The sequence below is a fragment of the Gasterosteus aculeatus genome, chromosome 10 (assembly GCF_964276395.1).
Source record: "Gasterosteus aculeatus chromosome 10, fGasAcu3.hap1.1, whole genome shotgun sequence".
Lineage (NCBI taxonomy): Eukaryota > Metazoa > Chordata > Actinopteri > Perciformes > Gasterosteidae > Gasterosteus > Gasterosteus aculeatus.
The window spans coordinates 4,126,863-4,145,041 of record NC_135697.1 but is presented as its reverse complement, the minus strand read 5'-3'; the positions used below and the strand labels follow the sequence as shown (position 1 = coordinate 4,145,041).

At 45.0% G+C, this 18,179-nt stretch overlaps 1 protein-coding gene and 2 long non-coding RNA genes across 3 annotated transcripts in view; 1 reads left to right on the top strand and 2 right to left on the bottom strand.

The window, feature by feature from the left end:
* Nucleotides 1-18,179, top strand: part of LOC120826063 (uncharacterized) — a 61,491-nt gene that overhangs the window by 20,851 nt on the left and 22,461 nt on the right. The window lies entirely within an intron of this gene.
* LOC144383458 (uncharacterized) lies at nt 3,666-5,430 on the bottom strand. The gene is made up of 3 exons (XR_013450866.1): nt 5,228-5,430; nt 3,928-3,959; nt 3,666-3,813 (listed from the first exon to the last, which is right to left on the bottom strand). It is a non-coding gene; the product is annotated as an uncharacterized LOC144383458 (long non-coding RNA).
* Nucleotides 14,789-17,061, bottom strand: edn1 (endothelin 1). Its single transcript, XM_040187992.2, has 5 exons — nt 16,802-17,061; nt 16,466-16,619; nt 16,114-16,242; nt 15,855-15,953; nt 14,789-15,453 (listed from the first exon to the last, which is right to left on the bottom strand). The coding sequence occupies exons 1-5, from the start codon at nt 16,989-16,991 to the stop codon at nt 15,318-15,320; spliced, it is 708 nt and encodes a 235-aa protein (XP_040043926.2). The 5' UTR covers nt 16,992-17,061; the 3' UTR covers nt 14,789-15,317.

Here is an 18,179-nt window from a genome sequence, read left to right as displayed (position 1 = left end):
TATATATATATATATATATATATGTATTTATAGCATATCAAATAATAATGAGTCGTCTCGTCTGCTTGAATGGCGATAAAATCTGTGCTCTTTCCTTCGTCCGCCTGTCGATTCCAGCTTTGACGACATGCAACCAATGTTTGACATCCGCTCCACGTGTTACGTCGTATTCTTGTGGTTGTAGTAGATGGGAAAGCTAACCGACGCGTTGCATGCTGCACCGTCACCTTTCACAGTGACTTGTATACCGTGTGGTCTGTAGTTTGAAATTAGGACAACGGTTTGTATTGGGGAACCGAGTCATGAGTGTGGCCTCACGGGGCCGCTATCGGAGCTTTTTTGACTTGTTATTTACACTTTCACAACTACATAGCGAGTTAAATATTATGGAACACGTTGCCCAGTGTTTACAAGCTGAGTTGTATTTCATCAAAAAGAGTGTTTGGGTACGGCGTGTGATGTCACACGATTACTACAAAGCCGTGTGCTTTTTCAATGCTTGATTTTTATTACAGCACCCAAACAAGATTACATCCTGTGTTTTATTCCAGACCCAAACAAAAACCTGCAGAGATATAACCAGCTCCAATTCCCTTATCCGCAGTGGGTTTCGTGTCAGAGATATGGCGTTTGGGGTCACACCTGCTAACCATTACTGTACCATCTGGGAGTGTGCAGGTGGTACAGTGGTGCTTCGTCTGGTGCAGCTGTGCGACGCTGCCCCACCTGCTCCGTCCTGAGCATTCGGTATTCTTTATTACATAACCAAGAATTCGTTCCCAGCTGGTGACTGCTCTGTTTTTCTGCACCTTGCTCAAATGAAGGCCATTCAGTGTGTGTCCCCCTCCCTCACACACACACACACACACACACACACACCGTATTCCTGCAGGGAGGGTCATCACGACATGAATGGCTTCCCAAATAGCCGTCATTAAGGCTGCGTGCCAGAGCTCTGTGTGGATCAGGTCCCACAGACTGGACTCATGGGAGCTCTGCAGGAGAGTCTCGCCCGATGGCCACATGTGATCATCTATCGAGCCTCCAACGGATTCCGGTGGACAGCTTTGAATTGCCCGTTTCTATTGATGAATCTGTGGCCGTGGCGCGTGGAGTAGAGCGGGTGTGCCAGGAGCCGCAGGGTTGGCGGGTTGAACCCCGGCTGCTCCATGTTGAAGAGACCCAACCCCTAACTGCTCCGCGGGCGCCTGTACGGCAGCACGCGGTGTGGGACGGGTTAAATGCAGAGAACAGTCTCCCGTATGTGTAAAACTACTTGGCGATAGAAATGGCTTCTTCTTCTAAACTACCAATCACCTTTCAAAATTGAATAACATAAAATTGAAACCGCGAATGCCTTTGTTGTTCACGGTCAAGGATTTTATGCCCCTGATGAGGAAACCATATGTCTTGTGTTCCCCTGTGGGGGTCAAGACTTCATATGGAACTGCTTGGCCAGCACAGTCGCAGAGACATAAAAGACTGACAATGCTCATCCATTATTGACATCCCTTCACGTTATATTTCCTTTTTTGAGGAGGAAAATACTTCCTTTCAACGCTGTGCTTCGTTCTCACCAAATGCCGAGCTGCAGTGTCTCACGGGGAGGACGCGCGTTTCCCCACAAGTCAAACTGTTCCCTTCTGCAGACAAAAGATTCATTCAGTATCATCACAGTTTCACTGCTGGCACGTTATGTAATATTGCTCACTGATTGTACCGTAAACCATTTTCTGTTAGATGCACGGGTTTAGGCGGAGGTTTGCTCTGCGTTGTGATAATCTTTAGCGTTATTTGGGTTACAGATGCCAGTGTGTTGAGTGTCAGCTGGCTCACCCGTTGTTGACAGTCTGACTTTTGTTTAGGAACGGCTGCCTCAACAGGTGCACGCAATCTTGTTTAGTTTGGGGGAGATATCGGCGAAGCAGTGAGGGAGAGGGTACGTGCACCGGCGGGGCACAGCAACGCGCGCAGGCCCGCCGGCGCGGGGACGGCGGGGTCCCGCGGGGTCCCGCGCAGGAGGATCACAGCCAATCACAGGACACCGACGGGTCACAGCCAACGCACGCAGACGCTCCCATAATCACATTAGCTGGCAGTAACTGGGATGTTTACACACATTTAGGCGAGAAGAACAGCTCGGACCACAAAACTGCAAAGCGGTTCAGGGTCTCGACAACAGCACACAGTGAACACGTGTGTCCTTTTGGTTCGAGCAACGAAATACACACCAGCGCCGAAGCAGGCAAGGTCAATTATGAAGATGTATAAAACGGAAGAATGTAATGTCTCATCTTCACCTAAGCTGCAATAACGACAGAGCTGTTAATTGAGTGAAAAGTAGAGGTGGTGAGATAATACAAAATTGATTTAATTATATAATTGAGAGAATGCAAATACAGTTGGCCTGAAGACTGTATAGCGGCATGTGTGAGCAGTGCCACAGGATTTGTGGTTGAGTATTAGAGGTGTGTTTACATTCCATGGAACATAAAGGTTGTTGGGATCCATTCTGTAACGAATCCCAACAGGAAAGGATTGCTGCTTCGGTTTCAGCTTTTGGAAAATCGACTTCTTACTCGGTTCCTGCTAAAAGTTTGACACCGTATAAACAGACTAAAATGTTTTTGTGTGTAATTGATTAGTGTTGTCCGCACTGCACCAAACACACGCTGTGGTCTGTCGCGTGACAGGCCGGTGCAGACGGTGCAGCTGCACCGGAGGCCCGGCGGCCCGAGTGCGGTGTTGAGTGTTGAGTGGGGACATGTGGACATGTGGGGCCTCGGTGATGGAAATGGGACAAAGTCCTGCAGAAGATATGTCAGGAATGTGTTACAGCAACAGGGAGAGGAAAAAAAGAGCCACAACCTCAATAACCAAAGGAAGGTGACGGCAACAGGGGGTTTATCACTGAGGTGTGTAACTAAGCCTTGGAGATAACTTTCCTGGGTATTGGCCGAGCTATAGGTATCATTTACATCAGATGGGGTAATTTAGTTTAGTAATTCACTGAAAGTAACTGAGATTGAGGTCATGGGTCATGTCTTCCGTATAATGCAGTTCGTTCTCTGGTTTGTGCTGCTTCAAATCCTCATATGTCTCAATCTTAAGGAGTTACTGAAGGGTCTGTTTGATGTATCGGCTCAGTTTTATATTCACCGGGATTGTAGTTTTAAAAAAAGGGATTTTCAACCTGACTTCTGTAACACAAAATTATTTAATATTATTATTATTACATTATTTAAAAAAAAGTCATAGTATAAAATTTTCGTCTATAGACTCTTATGTACACAGTAAAATCGCCAGTGTTAATACAACACTTAAAGAGTCAATTTTAACACTACCTCAGTGAACATATGGTCCCTATCTACAGAGTGTTAAATGTACACTGAACACAGAGTTAAATTTCCAGAGTCAATTTTACTCTGGTAAGAGTTAAAATTTTACACTAGGTGCAGTGTAGTGTAATAATATTAACTCTAAGAAGTGTCAATCAAGTTTTACACTATGTAAGAAGTAACACACATAGTGTTATTCACATGTAACACTAAAGAGTTATAAAAGAATGTTGATTATGAAATCACTCCAAAGAGTGTTGATTTTTAGCCAACTCCTACCAGTGTTGCATATCTATGCAGGGGGAAAAACACACAGACAATTGTATCCATACTGTAATACATATTTATTCCAAGTAAACATGAAATATTGGCATCAAAAGTAAACCTAAAACATGTAAAGCTCACATCTTATCACAGTGGCAAAGATCTTGGTTGGTGCTGGATGACAGGAATGTTTTGATCAACATGATGGTATCTGCAAAGACAGCAAACTGAAATCAACATTATGATCTACAACACCATACAAGCTGACAACCTGAAAATACCCTATTTCAGCTTTAAAAATCAAGTACATCAACTTATTACTTACCACCAGAGCACCACAGTACATTAAAGAACAATCTGAAAGAAAAAAGGAAAATATACATATTAAGTAACTACGTAACTACGTAGACCCCTCCGCCGTAGCCTGACGTGCACCTCCGAAAAAATCTAACTGCGAGTCGAGTTGACGTGGACCGCAAGTGCTGTGATTGGTCCGCTCAGAACGTAATTTGCGGCAGTTGCTGACATTTGAAAGTATCGAAAGTGCACTTGCTCGTCCAGGTCCCTCAGTGGGTGAACCAGTGTTGTAAATTCACGTCTTCTCCGTAGCCTGCGCTTCAATATGAGCTTCGGCTCACCAAGGATTCGGCACCCGCAGAAACACACAGCCACACCCGCCTAGCGGCATGGGGGGGAACTGCAGAGCAACGGAGAACTTGCTCAATGACGGGGTTACGCCGCCGCCGTAACGTGGAAGCATAAATTAAGCTTACAGCAGCTACAGCCATAGACATAAAGAATAGACATCGACCGCTGCTGCCTAATGGTGCTGACGAGCCGCGGGGCCGCCAGCTTGGACCGGTCACCCGCTCCACTCAGTGCCAGCTGGCGCAACGAAGTGCCAGCGCGTCACTCGCTGAATACAAAAGCGGATGTTCACGGCATTTTGTAGGCATGACACCGAAAACATGATTCGGCGTATTTTAATATTCATAGTAGGCGTAACAGTAATAATATTCTGGTATATAATAAAAAATATTTGTTTGCGCCTCAGCAGCCAGTGCAGCGTCTACTCTTTATATGTCTATGGCTACAGCAGCAGCTAACGTGAACCGAGCCTCTCGGAGCCGCGGCTCGGTTCACGTTAACTGGGTCGACTCGGTGCATTCCGCCGTCTGCCGGTGAACTAGCGGGTCCTATGAGCACGTCCGCATGTCCGCGACATGTCCCGCTATGCTCGACCAAATTGTGACGTGACGCTAAAGCGATTTGCTCCGGCTCAAATAGAAATTATAAATATGACTGCTTCAACAAATTTTTGTCGTCATTTTACTGAAATAAATGTGCAAGCATGACACATAACACACCAGGACAGCTCGTCCTCGCTGACATTAACGTTACCTCGTGTCGTTTTTGTTCAGTTTGGTGTTGCGAGGTCAGACATGTGGCTGCTACATTTAAGCTAACCGCCGACCCGATATCACGTTAGCCATTTGAAATTCGGTATTTGAAGACACGTACCCAACATTGACTAGTGTGGTGAATGAATACGTCCCTTTATTCTTATACAGATTCTACTGTAATGAAGAAAAACAACGGGAATAGTTTATAGTAGAAAGACTTACCACAGTATTTCGATGCGAGGAAGATGGCGATGCCAGAATCCACATTCTCAGTTTGACCGGGAAAGTTGGTGGGCGGGGCTTTCCAGAGTATTTTTTGTGATACTCTGGAAGGTATCTTGCTCTAATCAGTGTTGAATCAGGGCCTGAGAGAGTCAATAACACTGACAGAGTAAAACCTCTGTTAACTCCGATTATTTTCACCAACACTGGAAGTTTTCTGGTTCAATTTTACTCTGTCCATTGTTGGAAGAACTCCGGAAGAATTAAAATAGTTTGACACTGCCTTTTTGACACTGGCAAATTTACTGTGTAGATAGAGCCGCGAGACATTTAGCTTAGCACAACAAAAACAACCGGGCAAACGGTGGATTGATCTCAGATCAATTGGCATGTGGCGGCCATGAGGCAGAATGTTCAGTCAGGGCGCTGGACAGCTGCGGCTCTTTGCACAGACCTGTCGGCCTGCTCTGCACTTCAAAGAATCACATGTTTACGTCCCGGGTTGCATCCATGTAGCATCGGTGCACACGTGTCAACAGTCTTCTCTTTCCCGTGAACTCCCGTATTTATAGACCACATTCTGCAGCTCGTTCCGTATTCACCGTTTGAGTTTCCACTACATCGATCCAGTTTGACAGGAGAAACACGACCCACGTTTTAGGCTGCAGCAGCCAGCTGATTTTCTTGTCTGCCTGTTGCAACAAGGGCTCGCAGAAACTTCACACTCTTTCAAACAACACAATAGTTACAAGCAATGTCAATTACAAGCAAGTCAGTCTGTTATGCAATCTGAACTCCTTCAACAGTATTGAATGATGATTGTTACCATTTGAACGGATTTCCATGAGACTATCAACAGAAATGTGAAGAAACGCACAAGGATATAAAAATATCTCCAGAGATATTAGCGAGTGAATCACACTACGCAGCAGCCCGTGTTATTGTTTCTGCCGCCAGATCAAGCAACACATTTTGTGTTTGCGTCGACAATTGAGGGAAACGTAATATTCCAGTCATGAGCAATCGTCTAGGCACGGCCGTATACAACGAAAGACTGAGCCAAAGAAGACGATGATCGCAGCGTATTAGAACTCTTGACACAATGAGTCAAACCCAGACGTTTATGACTTGGCCGCGGTCCCGGGAAAACAGCCGACTCCTGGGGCTGGTGTCCCGGCTGGTGTCCCGGCTGGTGTCCCGGCTGGTGTCCTGGCGGCGTCGGCTGCTGACTGGGGGGCAGAGCGGCGCTGGAAGGCCTCTCGGAGCATCATGGTGTGCTCAGGGTCACTGGGAATCGTATCGGCAGTGTGACGTTGTGGAATACTTTTCAGGAGATCCGATAATGTCGGTCTGTGGGCACATCGAGGAAGTTGGGACGTGTTCAGCTCAGCATCAAGACTGGAAAAGGGTGGAAACAGTCGGCGCTCTCAGTCTGAGGTAAACAAAGCAATGTGCCGAAAAACCAAAAACCCACAAACCTTAAAACAACCAATGCGCTTCCTTTCTGAGAGTAAGATGAGAAGATACTTTCATGATACTTGAATCATGTGTCAGGTTGTGTTTAGCCAAGCCTAGCATTAAGACTGCAAGACTGCTTTTTAAATCCACTCCACCAAAAACCAAGTAAGACATTTGTTTGTACACGGATCCAAAGGGCAAACATACAATGTGCTAATTATATTATAAGCCATACACCTCAGGATTTATCCAGTGTTTTCCCAACCATTGTCTCATTTTCTTTTCACGCCGGCAGTTCCGGGAAACATTTTTTATAGGCTGTGACATCATCAACAAAGACCACTGACCCATTTCATAGCAGTGTAGTAGTGACCTGCTGTTGCTTTGCTTCTCGACACTCTTCTATTCTCATCATTCTGGCACAAGTTCATCTGTCCAATAAATCTTGTTCCTGGATCGATGTTTTTCTGTCCTACTCTAATCCCGCCTTCTTGTTGTCCAGGGTTTACACTCCTGGTAGTACACTTGTGTGTGTGCTAGACTTCAGTAGATGTTATGGAGGAAAGAATTCTGCGATCATTCCCCTTAGTCGTCTTCTGGGCTTTTCTGTGTAAGTGAGCTCGCCAGTAAATCACTGCTTTTAGGAATGTACCAAACCGTTTACTCGGCCAATTCTGGTGTTCCTGCGATCTGTCTGATGTGCTTGTTAATATCTTAACAGTGTAATGGCCTCCGTCACATGCATTGACTCTTCTTTGGTTCACATGCTGAGAGTTCCATCAACTAGCTACTAAATGGAAATGTAATATTTTGACTCCACTCCAGCCTTCTTGCCCGCTCCTCATCTTCTAGTGCTGATCTGGGGTCGGGTCGTCGGGTCGCAGGGGCGACAGTTCCAGCATTGGACCCCCAATGTCCCTCGACATCGTTCACAATTGTCCAATTACTTCAGAGCTTTTTGAGAATCTGAGGCTGATGAACAAATATGGCTAAACTCATTAAACGGTCAATGGGATATTTATATCTACAGAATTAAAGCTGAATGTCTTCAACCACATATATTTGTAATGTTTGAGCCTGACATTATTTAAATGTAAATATGACGATAGTGGGCTATTTCTTGGTCGGGAGCAGTGACTGAGCTGTATCCATTCATCCCCCTTTTCATACTCAACATACGGGTATTTGTCCTATTTAACTCCTGACAAGAAAGGGAATACGTGTATTTCCCAACAATGACAGGTACTACCCATCAATCCAAAAAATGTACTATTCCGCACGGTAATAAAATGATATTGAGAGAGTACGTATTTGGCTATCAAATGTTTAAATAATACTTTAAAACAAGGATATTCCTGTATTTTAATTGACATCATTATCAAATGTATCCAGATTCTGGAGCAAGTTTTGATTTTATTTAGCAGTGTATATAATATATATATGATTAGATATCTATATAGATAAACTTATTTCACTAGGCATCTATATTTATTATCAAGCTTTTTTCTTCCTTACCAAAAGTTGGAAACCTAAGCTAATAACTGCACAGTCACCATTAGAATTTATTGCGCCGGCTTTGACGCATGTGCTATCAAACTGTTTGTTTACTGATTAATAAGCTGCTCCAGATAAATGATACATGAATAACATTTAAAACAAATAGTTGTGTTGTTTCAAACCCACTCATTCCAAAGACCGCTTTAATATTTTACACTTATTAACAAATAAACTGCGATAACGGCATTGATCTCTGATAAAATGTCCTTTTTTGAAGGGATTTGCAGACAAAGAAAAAGGCTTCACACACACCAGCGATGTCTATCAACGTTGACCGTATGCATCCTTTAGAAAGGATTTTAATCCTGTGTTGACAAGCCGAGCAAGAAAGAAAAAGTGACAGAATAAGAGCTTAATCTCCCGGCAGTGTAAACAAACCCAGTGATAAAGGAGAGCAAAACAGAAAAGAACGTTCCTATTAACGCGTGTTACCTTGCAGGCTGCTTTAATTGAGCTTCCCAGTTATCTATTTTTACTCTTTTTTTTTTTTGTTAGTCTCTCTTTAGATCTGTTTGCTCGGCAGAATGTTTTCTCAGATACTGTAATGTTTATTTTTGCTCCAATATATCAGCACTTAGCGTTGACAATAATAGTAGTGAGAACATATGTGTCAAAATCAATGGCGCCTGGCCAATAGAGGGCAATGGGGCCGTCCTCCTTTATGCAGGTTTTAGCTGCGCTAGGGGCAATTTAGCCAATCAGCGTCCTTAAATAGACATTGTTTTTTCCGCATGCTTGCGCTTTCTCGTCGAGGCTGGTATCGACTAAAGTAAAGAGCGGTTTTTATTGCTGTTCAAGCAGACAAGACGACTGACACACATATACAGTACATATTATATTATACTGATTATTATTTTAGAATATATTAATATTATACTGAATTGCCTGTAAGGGTGACAAAAATAAGATTGTCAACATTTTTTTTCATGTTGGAATAAATATTAAACTGCAGTAGTAATTTGTTTGATACCTTAATTGTTTTGCATTAAATCAACCCGGGATTTTTGCCTAAACTAGAACATTTTCCACCAGCTGCCATTGGACAAAATCCTCGAGCTGAAAGCGACATTCCTGTCGGTGGTGCATTATGGTTGGATTACAACAATATAAAACACATCTTCAGGGAAAAGACCAGGGAAAGGACAGCCAGGCTTCCCTGTGTGTGTATTGGGCTGCTGTTAGTTTCAGTGGTGCTTTATCGAAGAGCTACATGATCACAATAAATAGCGTGTTTGTTTTATAGCTGTTCACCATGTTAACATGCAAATCAGAACTAAATGCAAACAGCTCAGGCTGATGGGGAATCTAGTTTATGTGGAAGGTAATTGATCTGTAATTTCTTGTTTCTTCATTTGACTAATGCTATATTCCACATTTGATAGAAATCCATGCAATTGTCGAGATTTCCATTAAATTAACCTGCTGGTCGTAAAGTGAGGATCAAAGTTACTCGGTGTGAACATCTGGGAGCCACATTTGAGAAATCTAAAGCTACAGTAGATATTGTCTTAGAATGCAGCAAAAGGCAACAAGGTTATTAAGATTCCTCCTCCGGGGATTTTGAATCAGGAATCAGGAAACATTTATTGCCAAAATATGTCAAACATACAAGGAATTTGTCTTGGCGGTTGGTGCGCAACATTAGACAGTGTAACAAGAGACAACAAGACAGCAGTGCACAAGTAATAAAACAAAGTAAAATGAAATGCTAATGCAATGGGTTAGTAGAATAAGGCTAAGGCTATGGGTTAGTAGAATAAGGCTATGGGTTAGTATAAAACAAGAGAATAAAGTTAAAAATGTAAAATATTAAAAAAGGTATTTCACTGTGGGGCTAAAAGAGATCAGCAGAATCATTTTCAGAGAAGGAGGTCGGCACAACACCAGTTCGGTACAAAAATGCAAATAATTACGTGCCAAATAAATGCATATTTCCCGATGCAGGTATTATTGTCTGTGTGTATTACATTACATGTCATTTAGCGGACGCTTTTAACCAAAGCGACTTGCAATAAGTGCATTTCAACCATAGGGATACAAACTCAGAAGAGCAAGAAACCTGCCTATAGTTATGTAGCGTGAATGCACTCGACCAAGTTAATTTTGGACCACAGAGTTCAGACTGTAACTTGTTCCTGAAAATCTGTGTATAATTCCTTGCATTCTGAACATTCCCCACGGGATGTGCATACGGGCAACGTGGGACTCCTCCACCTGCTCTCCCAACACTCCTTTTACTTCACACTACAATAAAGTTAATAAATAAATGAATTAATAAAGCCAGGGAAGAGCCAACCATATAACCGCAAACACGACTCATCACGACATCTATTTTAAACATCTCTGTGGAAAAGTCTCGTAATGCTTTTCAGTATGTGTTGTTCTGCTGGCAGGCGGGCGGGGAGTTACTGGGTGGGACTGAAGGATTACGGGCAGACAGAGTGCTGAGAGATACCTGCAGGTTCCCATAATCAGCTCTGAGAAGTGTGTCCTCCCCTCTCGCCCCAAACGTGATGACAAGTCAAATTCAACCACAAAGGACTCTCTCAAGTTAATGGTCTTTACCTTTTCTTTTTAGCTCTTACAAAGCACGGCATAAAAGGCCAATATCCTATAGAGCTCAACCCTCCAGCTGGGTCCCGGGTCCTGACTCCACCTGATTTAATCCCCCACTGGTTTCGTGACACGCGTTGGCGCAACTGGGAGTGTTGGTTGAATAACAGGGCGTGCGGCGGTAGAGTCGGGTGTCGATGGAACGTCAGAAGCCCGCCTCGCCCAGACGTTCCTCTCGCGGCCCTATTGTTCGGGCCGCTGAGCCGGAGAATTCCTGTCGAGTGGAGGAGATTCCTCGCTGCGTACGGAGTATTATGTCGGCCCTCGCGCCAGTCAATGCGCTAACGAGTTCCTCAGTCTAATGTCACAGGGGAGTTCCTTGCGTAGATGCTGCATAGCTCGGAGGGTAAGTGCCATTGTGTTTGGTCCCGGGCTCCGTCTGCATTGTGCAGGTACAGTGCATCCGGAAAGTATTCACAGCGCTTCACTTTTTCCACATTTTACACATGTTACAGCCTTATTCCAAAATGGATTAAATTCATTATTTTCCTCAACATTCTACACACAACAAACCATAATGACAAAGTGAAAACTGTTTTTGGGAAATTTTTGCAAATCTGTTAAAAATAAAGAACGAAAACATAACAGGTACATAAGTATTCATAGCCTTTGCCATGACACTCAAAGTTTAGCTCAAGTGCCTCCTGTTTCCACTGATCATCCTTGAGATGTTTCTACAACTTGATTGGAGTCCACCTGTAAATTCAGTTGATTGGACATGATTGAGAAAGGCACACACCTGTCTGTATAAGATATCACAGTTGACAGTGAATATCAGCATAAACCAAACCATAAAGTCCAAGGAATTATCTGTAGACCTCCGAGACAGAATTGTATCGAGGCACAGATTTGTCGAAGGGTACAGAAAGATTTCTGCAGCATTGAAAGTCCCAATGAGCACAGTGGCCTCCATCATCCGGAAATGGAAGAAGTTTGGAACCACCAGGACTCTTCCTAGAGTTGGTCGCCCAGCCAGACTGAGCGATCGGGGGAGAAGGGCCTCAGGGAGGTGAGCAGGAAGCCGATGGTCACTCTGACAGAGCTCCAGCGTTGTTCTATGAAGAGAGGAGAACCTTCCAGAAGGACAACCATCTCTGCAGCACTCCACAAATCAGGCCTGTTTGGTGGCCAGACGGAAGCCACTCCTCAGTAAAAAGCACATGACAGCCCCCCTGGAGGACTCTCAGACCATGAGAAACTAAATTCTCTGGTCTGATGAAACAAAGATTGAACTCTTTGGCCTGAATGCCAAGCGTCATGTCTGGAGGAGACCAGGCGCTGCTCATCACCTGGCCAACACCATCCCTACAGTGAAGCATGGTGGTGGCAGCATCATGCTGTGGGGATGTTTTTCAGCGGGAGGAACTGGGAGACGAGTCAGGATTGAGGGAAAGATGAATGCAGCAATGTACAGAGAGACATCCTCGATGAAAACATGCTCCAACGCTCTGGACCTCAGACTGAGGCGACGGTTCATCTTCCAACAGGACAACGACCCGAAGCACACAGCCAAGATAACAAAGGAGTGGCTTTGGGACAACTCTGTGAATGTCCTTGAGTGGCCCAGCCAGAGCCCTGAACCCTATTGAACATCTCTGGAGAGATCTGAAAATGGCTGTGCACAGACGCTCCCCATCCAACCTGATGGAACTTGAGAGGTTCTGCAAAGAATAATGGGAGAAACTGCCCAGAAATAGTGCCACCCTTGTGGAATCACACCCAAGAAGACTTGAGGCTGTAATTGCTGCCAAAGGTGCTTCAACAAAGTATTGAGCAAAGGCTGTGAATACTTATGTACATGTTATGTTTTCGTTCTTTATTTTTAACAGATTTGCAAAAAAAAGTTTTCACTTTGTCGTTACGGGTTGAATTTTGAGGAATATAATGAATTTAATCCATTTTGGAATAAGGTTGTAACATAACAAAATGTGGAAAAAGTGAAGCGCTGTGTTCCGGATGCACAGTACATGGAGGCGTCTGGCAGAGCGGCGGCGGCGGAGGAGCTGAGAACGGGATAAAGCCGCGGCTCGCTCGTGACGTAAAGGCCGGGATGAGTTGGAAGATAAGCGTGAAAGAGGCAAATAAGCAGCAGTCGTTTTGATAAAGGTGACCTGATAAACCACGGCTGTGTGTTAAAAGGGCTGGAATCAATCACTCAAGCACATTAAGTACAATTTACTCCCCTCCATCATATCAGCCATTCATAATTACCCCTTATTATTTTTGTAAAGGAGCGAGATAGTTGTCCAAACCCATGTTGTGCAATTAGTGTTGACCTACCTTGTACTTTAATATTTCCATAAAATGCCTTTACGCACCTACTCTACAAAATATGAGAAATATATTGTATTTATTAGTTATTTGACTGAATACAAATCTTATTTGAGATTTTGCATTAAAGATAACATAGTATGATGAGCTTAAAGAACATGTCACATGCAGCATAATTTCAAACTACTCAACAGTATTTAAAGCTTTTTACTTCTAAAGCTTTTAGTCTGAATACTTTTGTCTCAAACATGTGTTGCATCATGCGTCTTGTTCATAAATGATTAAGTGTGTGTGTGTGTGTGTGTGTGTGTGTGTGTGTGTGTGTGTGTGTGTGTGTGTGTGTGTGTGTGTGTGTGTGTGTGTGCATATTTTCTATTATACTGAATCACCTGTAAGGGTGACAAAAATAAGATTGTCAAAGTGTTGTTTTTCATGTTGGAATAAATATTAGACTGCAAACTAATGTGTTTGATACCTCAATTGTTTTGCATTTGTTTGCCGAAATTGATTAGATTGCCTGGAACATTTTCCAGCCGCCACTGGTCGAAATCATCGAGCCGACAGGGACATTCCTGTCAGTGGTGCATTGTGGTTGTGACTAAGGTAACCTGTGAAAGCCAAAGGTTGGACAGCCATGCTATCGTAGAGTAATGTTGTAATAAACACTTTAAATTGAAAACCACTTGCATCATGGGATTAAATCCAGAACTCATGTCATCGAAACTTTCTCTCTATTGTCTCAATATTGAGTGTGTTATTGTTGTCTGGAAAGTGTGACCTCGTTAGTGTTGGGGTTGGACTCTGCACGCAGGAGGACACGACTGCTTTCTCTGCCTGGGCCGAGGCGCAGAATGCACCCAGGCTTTGTTTGCTAAATGGGCTGCAGGGATAAGACCCGTCAACCCGCTTGCATTTGGATTGTTCACGGCTGCCAGATCCCGCCGCCGCGTGATGAGTGATGGCGGCGAGTGGAAGGCGCTCCCTGTGTCTGAACGCCATCCAAGAACAACGTGTATGACATTCGTTTTCCCGACGGAGAGGGGGGGCGCTTTAATCTCTCTGCGGAGTCTTCCTAAAGGGGCTTGTGAAGGTAAAAATGTATACGAATAACCTTCGATCCTCACAGTTAAGAAGCTAAGGTGCAGGTTTTGTCGCTTTCCCCCTCTGTTGGCAACACGGGACGCGAGTGGTTTTGAAACGACGCGGGCAGCTTCTGGTGGTCAATGAAGGGGGCGGAGTAGCGTGAGGGACATCACGCATGAGAGGGACACGGGTCCTTTGAATTATGCTGAGATCATCACAGCTAAAGGGCCGTGTGTCTGGAGCTTCCATGTCCTTGCAGTGGATTTAGAAATGAGTGCTCTGGTTCGCTCAGTGGCTCTTTACTGGTCTTCGCCTCGTTGTCTTCCGCATCAACACTCTTCTGTTGTCACGCAAGTCCGTCTCTCTCTCTCTCTCTCTCTCTCTCTCTCCCCCTTTCTCTCTCTCTCCATTCCCGTGCCTCACACGCTGTCTCACTCCTCTTTCCCCTTTGGTGTGTTTTTTTTACCAATGTGCAGTCCTCTCAGCACTGAACTGCTTGTGTTCCACCTGTTTTATCCAATTATACCCTCGAACAATAACAATACAAAAGACAATAATGATGGAGTTGAACAGTTGTTGTTTTTTTTTAAATAAAAAGGTTTACAAATTTTATTTCAGTTTGGCCAAAATTTGGCAACTTGGTAACAAAACATTTCATAGAAATGACAAACCCAAGAACGTGACGGACCAATGTGGCCATCAAATTACAACGTGTGGAAAGAATAAATAAATGGAACACACACATATTTAGTTAAAATCATTAAATTACGATATCTTTGATAACACCAGCATAACGAAGGTCCTAGCAGCTAGTGTACAGCACAGCTAGACTAGTTTCAGTCAGTGGTAAAGTGCCTTGCACAAAGGCACATGGTCCACTCGATTACACACTATATCTTGTATAACAATTACATTTTGAAATATAATAAGCAGGACCGCCTTCATCCATACACAGCGCAGTGCTTTCCGTTTCCTGCAACGTCCTTCCAGTAATGTCCCTTTTGAAATACTATTTGTCCCATGAGTCCAAAGGGGGGGGGACAGTGACCCCCTAGGAGATGAGCGTCCTCTGAGCCGTGAGGCTCTCATTGTCTGTCCGCGGGGGCTTTTAGTGAAGGGCCGCGCGCTCGCCCTCCCGCGCCCTCGACCGGTGGCGCTGCCTCTCCCTCCACCTCTTGAGCAGCAGACTCGGGGCCGCCCTGATGGCCGGAGGCGAGACCCGCTGCTTGTTGCCCTTCTTCATCCTGCACACACACACAGACGGGAAACAGTCAGTCACCCAGATCGCCCAGGTTACGCCCGCCTTTGTGGACGGGTGGTATTCAGCAGACCGTCACCGGCGTTCAGGCCAATGGATGAAGAACACACTCCTTCTGCTGCCAGCTGATGGCCCTCCTCTTCTTAATGTTTAATGGTGTTTGTGCTCTATAGCCCACATTACTCAAACTGAGTCTTCTAGTCTTCTATTCTTCAATCTCAGGGTTTTATATCCTGCTTTAGACTTCATCTTGGAAGTCCTGCCTGTGTCTTAATCTCTGCAGGCTCACCATGCAAAATAAATAAACGGAATAAGTTCCCTGAGAGGGAGTGACTTTCTAATTACACGAGCGTTTCTTTCTGCCAACAGTTTTTGAGACTTTCTTACCTCTTAATCGTGTCCGTGTCGCCCGCCAGCTTGAGTTTGCACTGCGGCCCCGCACACGCACCGGCCTCGGCGGCGCGCATCGCCGTGTCCGTCTCATACCTGCGATCACACAGAGAAAACCCCCCCGCGGTGAGAAGAGGGGTCCGGTCTCACGGACAGGTGCCGCACCGACTCGTTTCTAGCGTGGCTGCGCGCGTGTCTTATTGCTGTGCACGAGGCGCGTGAGGAGCTGATAGCTGGGTTTGGGGGGGGCTGGTACCTGGGGGGGCTCTCCAGCTGGCAGAAGTTTGTGCAGGTCACGTCGTTTTGGCGCAGACACTGGCAGCGAGGATCCGCGAGCGCGCGCCTCGTCCGGGGAGCGCTGCCCAGTCCGTACGCGACCACGCGCCTGAACGCAAAGGGGACAGAAGCAGGTTAAAACCAACGAGACTCCAATATTATACATTTATAAATCAAAACGCACCAAGAGAAAACTATCATTTTGCTTTATTTGCAGTTAAAAGATCGCCTCCAATTAATCGATACTGAATATTTGCTCATTAATCTTCTGTCCGGTATTTCTGAAGTGTCTCCACTGGAGACGCGTGTTGGACCCGTTGCTGTGGACTTACTCAGGAGTGTTGACCCATATGATGTCCAGGTGGCAGAAGTAGACGCACTCGTTGTCCAGGAAAGTGGCGCAGGAGCAGCGTTTGTTGCGCACATGGCGCCGCGGCGGCGCGTCGGTGGAGGCAGCGGGTGTCTGCGCTGCGGGCGCCGACAGCACTGAAACAAGATGATCGGGATCAAAACAATGCCCCGTATTTTGACCCAACTGTATTTCACGATGCTTTGCGGCCATGATTCACATTGGAAGTGGAAAAGTAACACAGGTGGTATCAGACCAAAGGGGTGAGCTGAAGTGAAACTGAAGGTGTAATAAAGGGTTTAAATAGGTCGAAAGTTACCTGCGCAGATAATCCAGGTGTGCATCAGTGACAACGCGGAAATCCAAATGCACATGTCCATGACTCCAGTCCTCGAGAGAGCGAGTAATCCTCCAGTAGTGGCCAAAATAACCATCCAGTGTATCAGTCCGACGCAAAGGGACCCGGTGATGCTCCTCTGATCGGCAGGCTCTCTGTCAATGTGGCCCATATGTGCAGCCCTTTGACTTTATACACCAGCTCTCCCCCCTCCCCTCCCCTCCCTCCCTCCCTCCCTCCCCTGCAGCGGCGCGCAGCTGTGTCCTTTGGGCTCACACGCAGACACGCAGCTTGTTAGTGGCCGTGACACCGAGCTGAGCAGGTCCAGTGGGCTTCGGATCCGTATCGGGGGATGGAGAACCGCCCCCGCCTGGGTGGATGGAAGACCCCCCACCTGGGTGGATGGAGGACCCCCGCCTGGGTGGATGGAGGACCCCCGGCTGGGTGGATGCGACCTGTATGTTGTCGGACTCTAGTGTTGGAATTGCACTTCTGAGCCGGCAGGTGGCAGCAGAGCGACAGGACGGATGTCTGAACCGCTGCTGTGCACAGGGACGTTTACGTGTTATAGAAATATAAAGTGTACGAAGCACAGATATGAAGTGCTTGATTTAATTAGTACTGAAGAAGCAGTGCGGAGTACAGCTCAAGGGGAGTTTGTATTCAACGTTGAGAGAATGTAAACTTATTTAGCAAGGAAGACAAACGATATAAGATAACTTTATATTTTTCTATTTATTAAAAATGTAATAAAGGGGATATATATATATATATATATATATATATATATATATATAACAACAGGGAAAATCTAAAGAGCAGCCATTTACTGCAAAATGTACAACATTGAATTTGTCCAGGAATACAGAGAGGAGGTGGGAAAGAGAAAATACAATTAAACGCTATAATAATAAGATTGGCTGAGTTTAGAGACTTCTTAAGATACTCGTGATTAAACAATGGTTCCAAACAAACTAATAACTAGCTGGGGTCTCCCGTTAATTCTCGCATGTGCATCAAATATGCCCCTGAAGTGAAAATAGAATATCAAAATGCTAAAATACTACCTTGTAGATGTTCTGGCTTGCAACAGTAAAGGCATGTCAGCCCTTCAAAGGCAGGGATGCTGTCAAACTAGAGAGCCATCGCCTCTGTGCACACGTGCTGCCTGTAGAGGGAGCCCTTTGTCTCCAGAATAGATAATGCAACGTCGTCTTTCTGGAGATTTCATATTTCAACGGGTAATCAAGAGGCATCAGCCAGTGCTTGAAATGCACATGTGTACGTATCAAAGTACTTTAGGAAGTATTCATTTGAACTGATTCTGTTGTCATACGTTAACCATTTTGAGTCAATATAA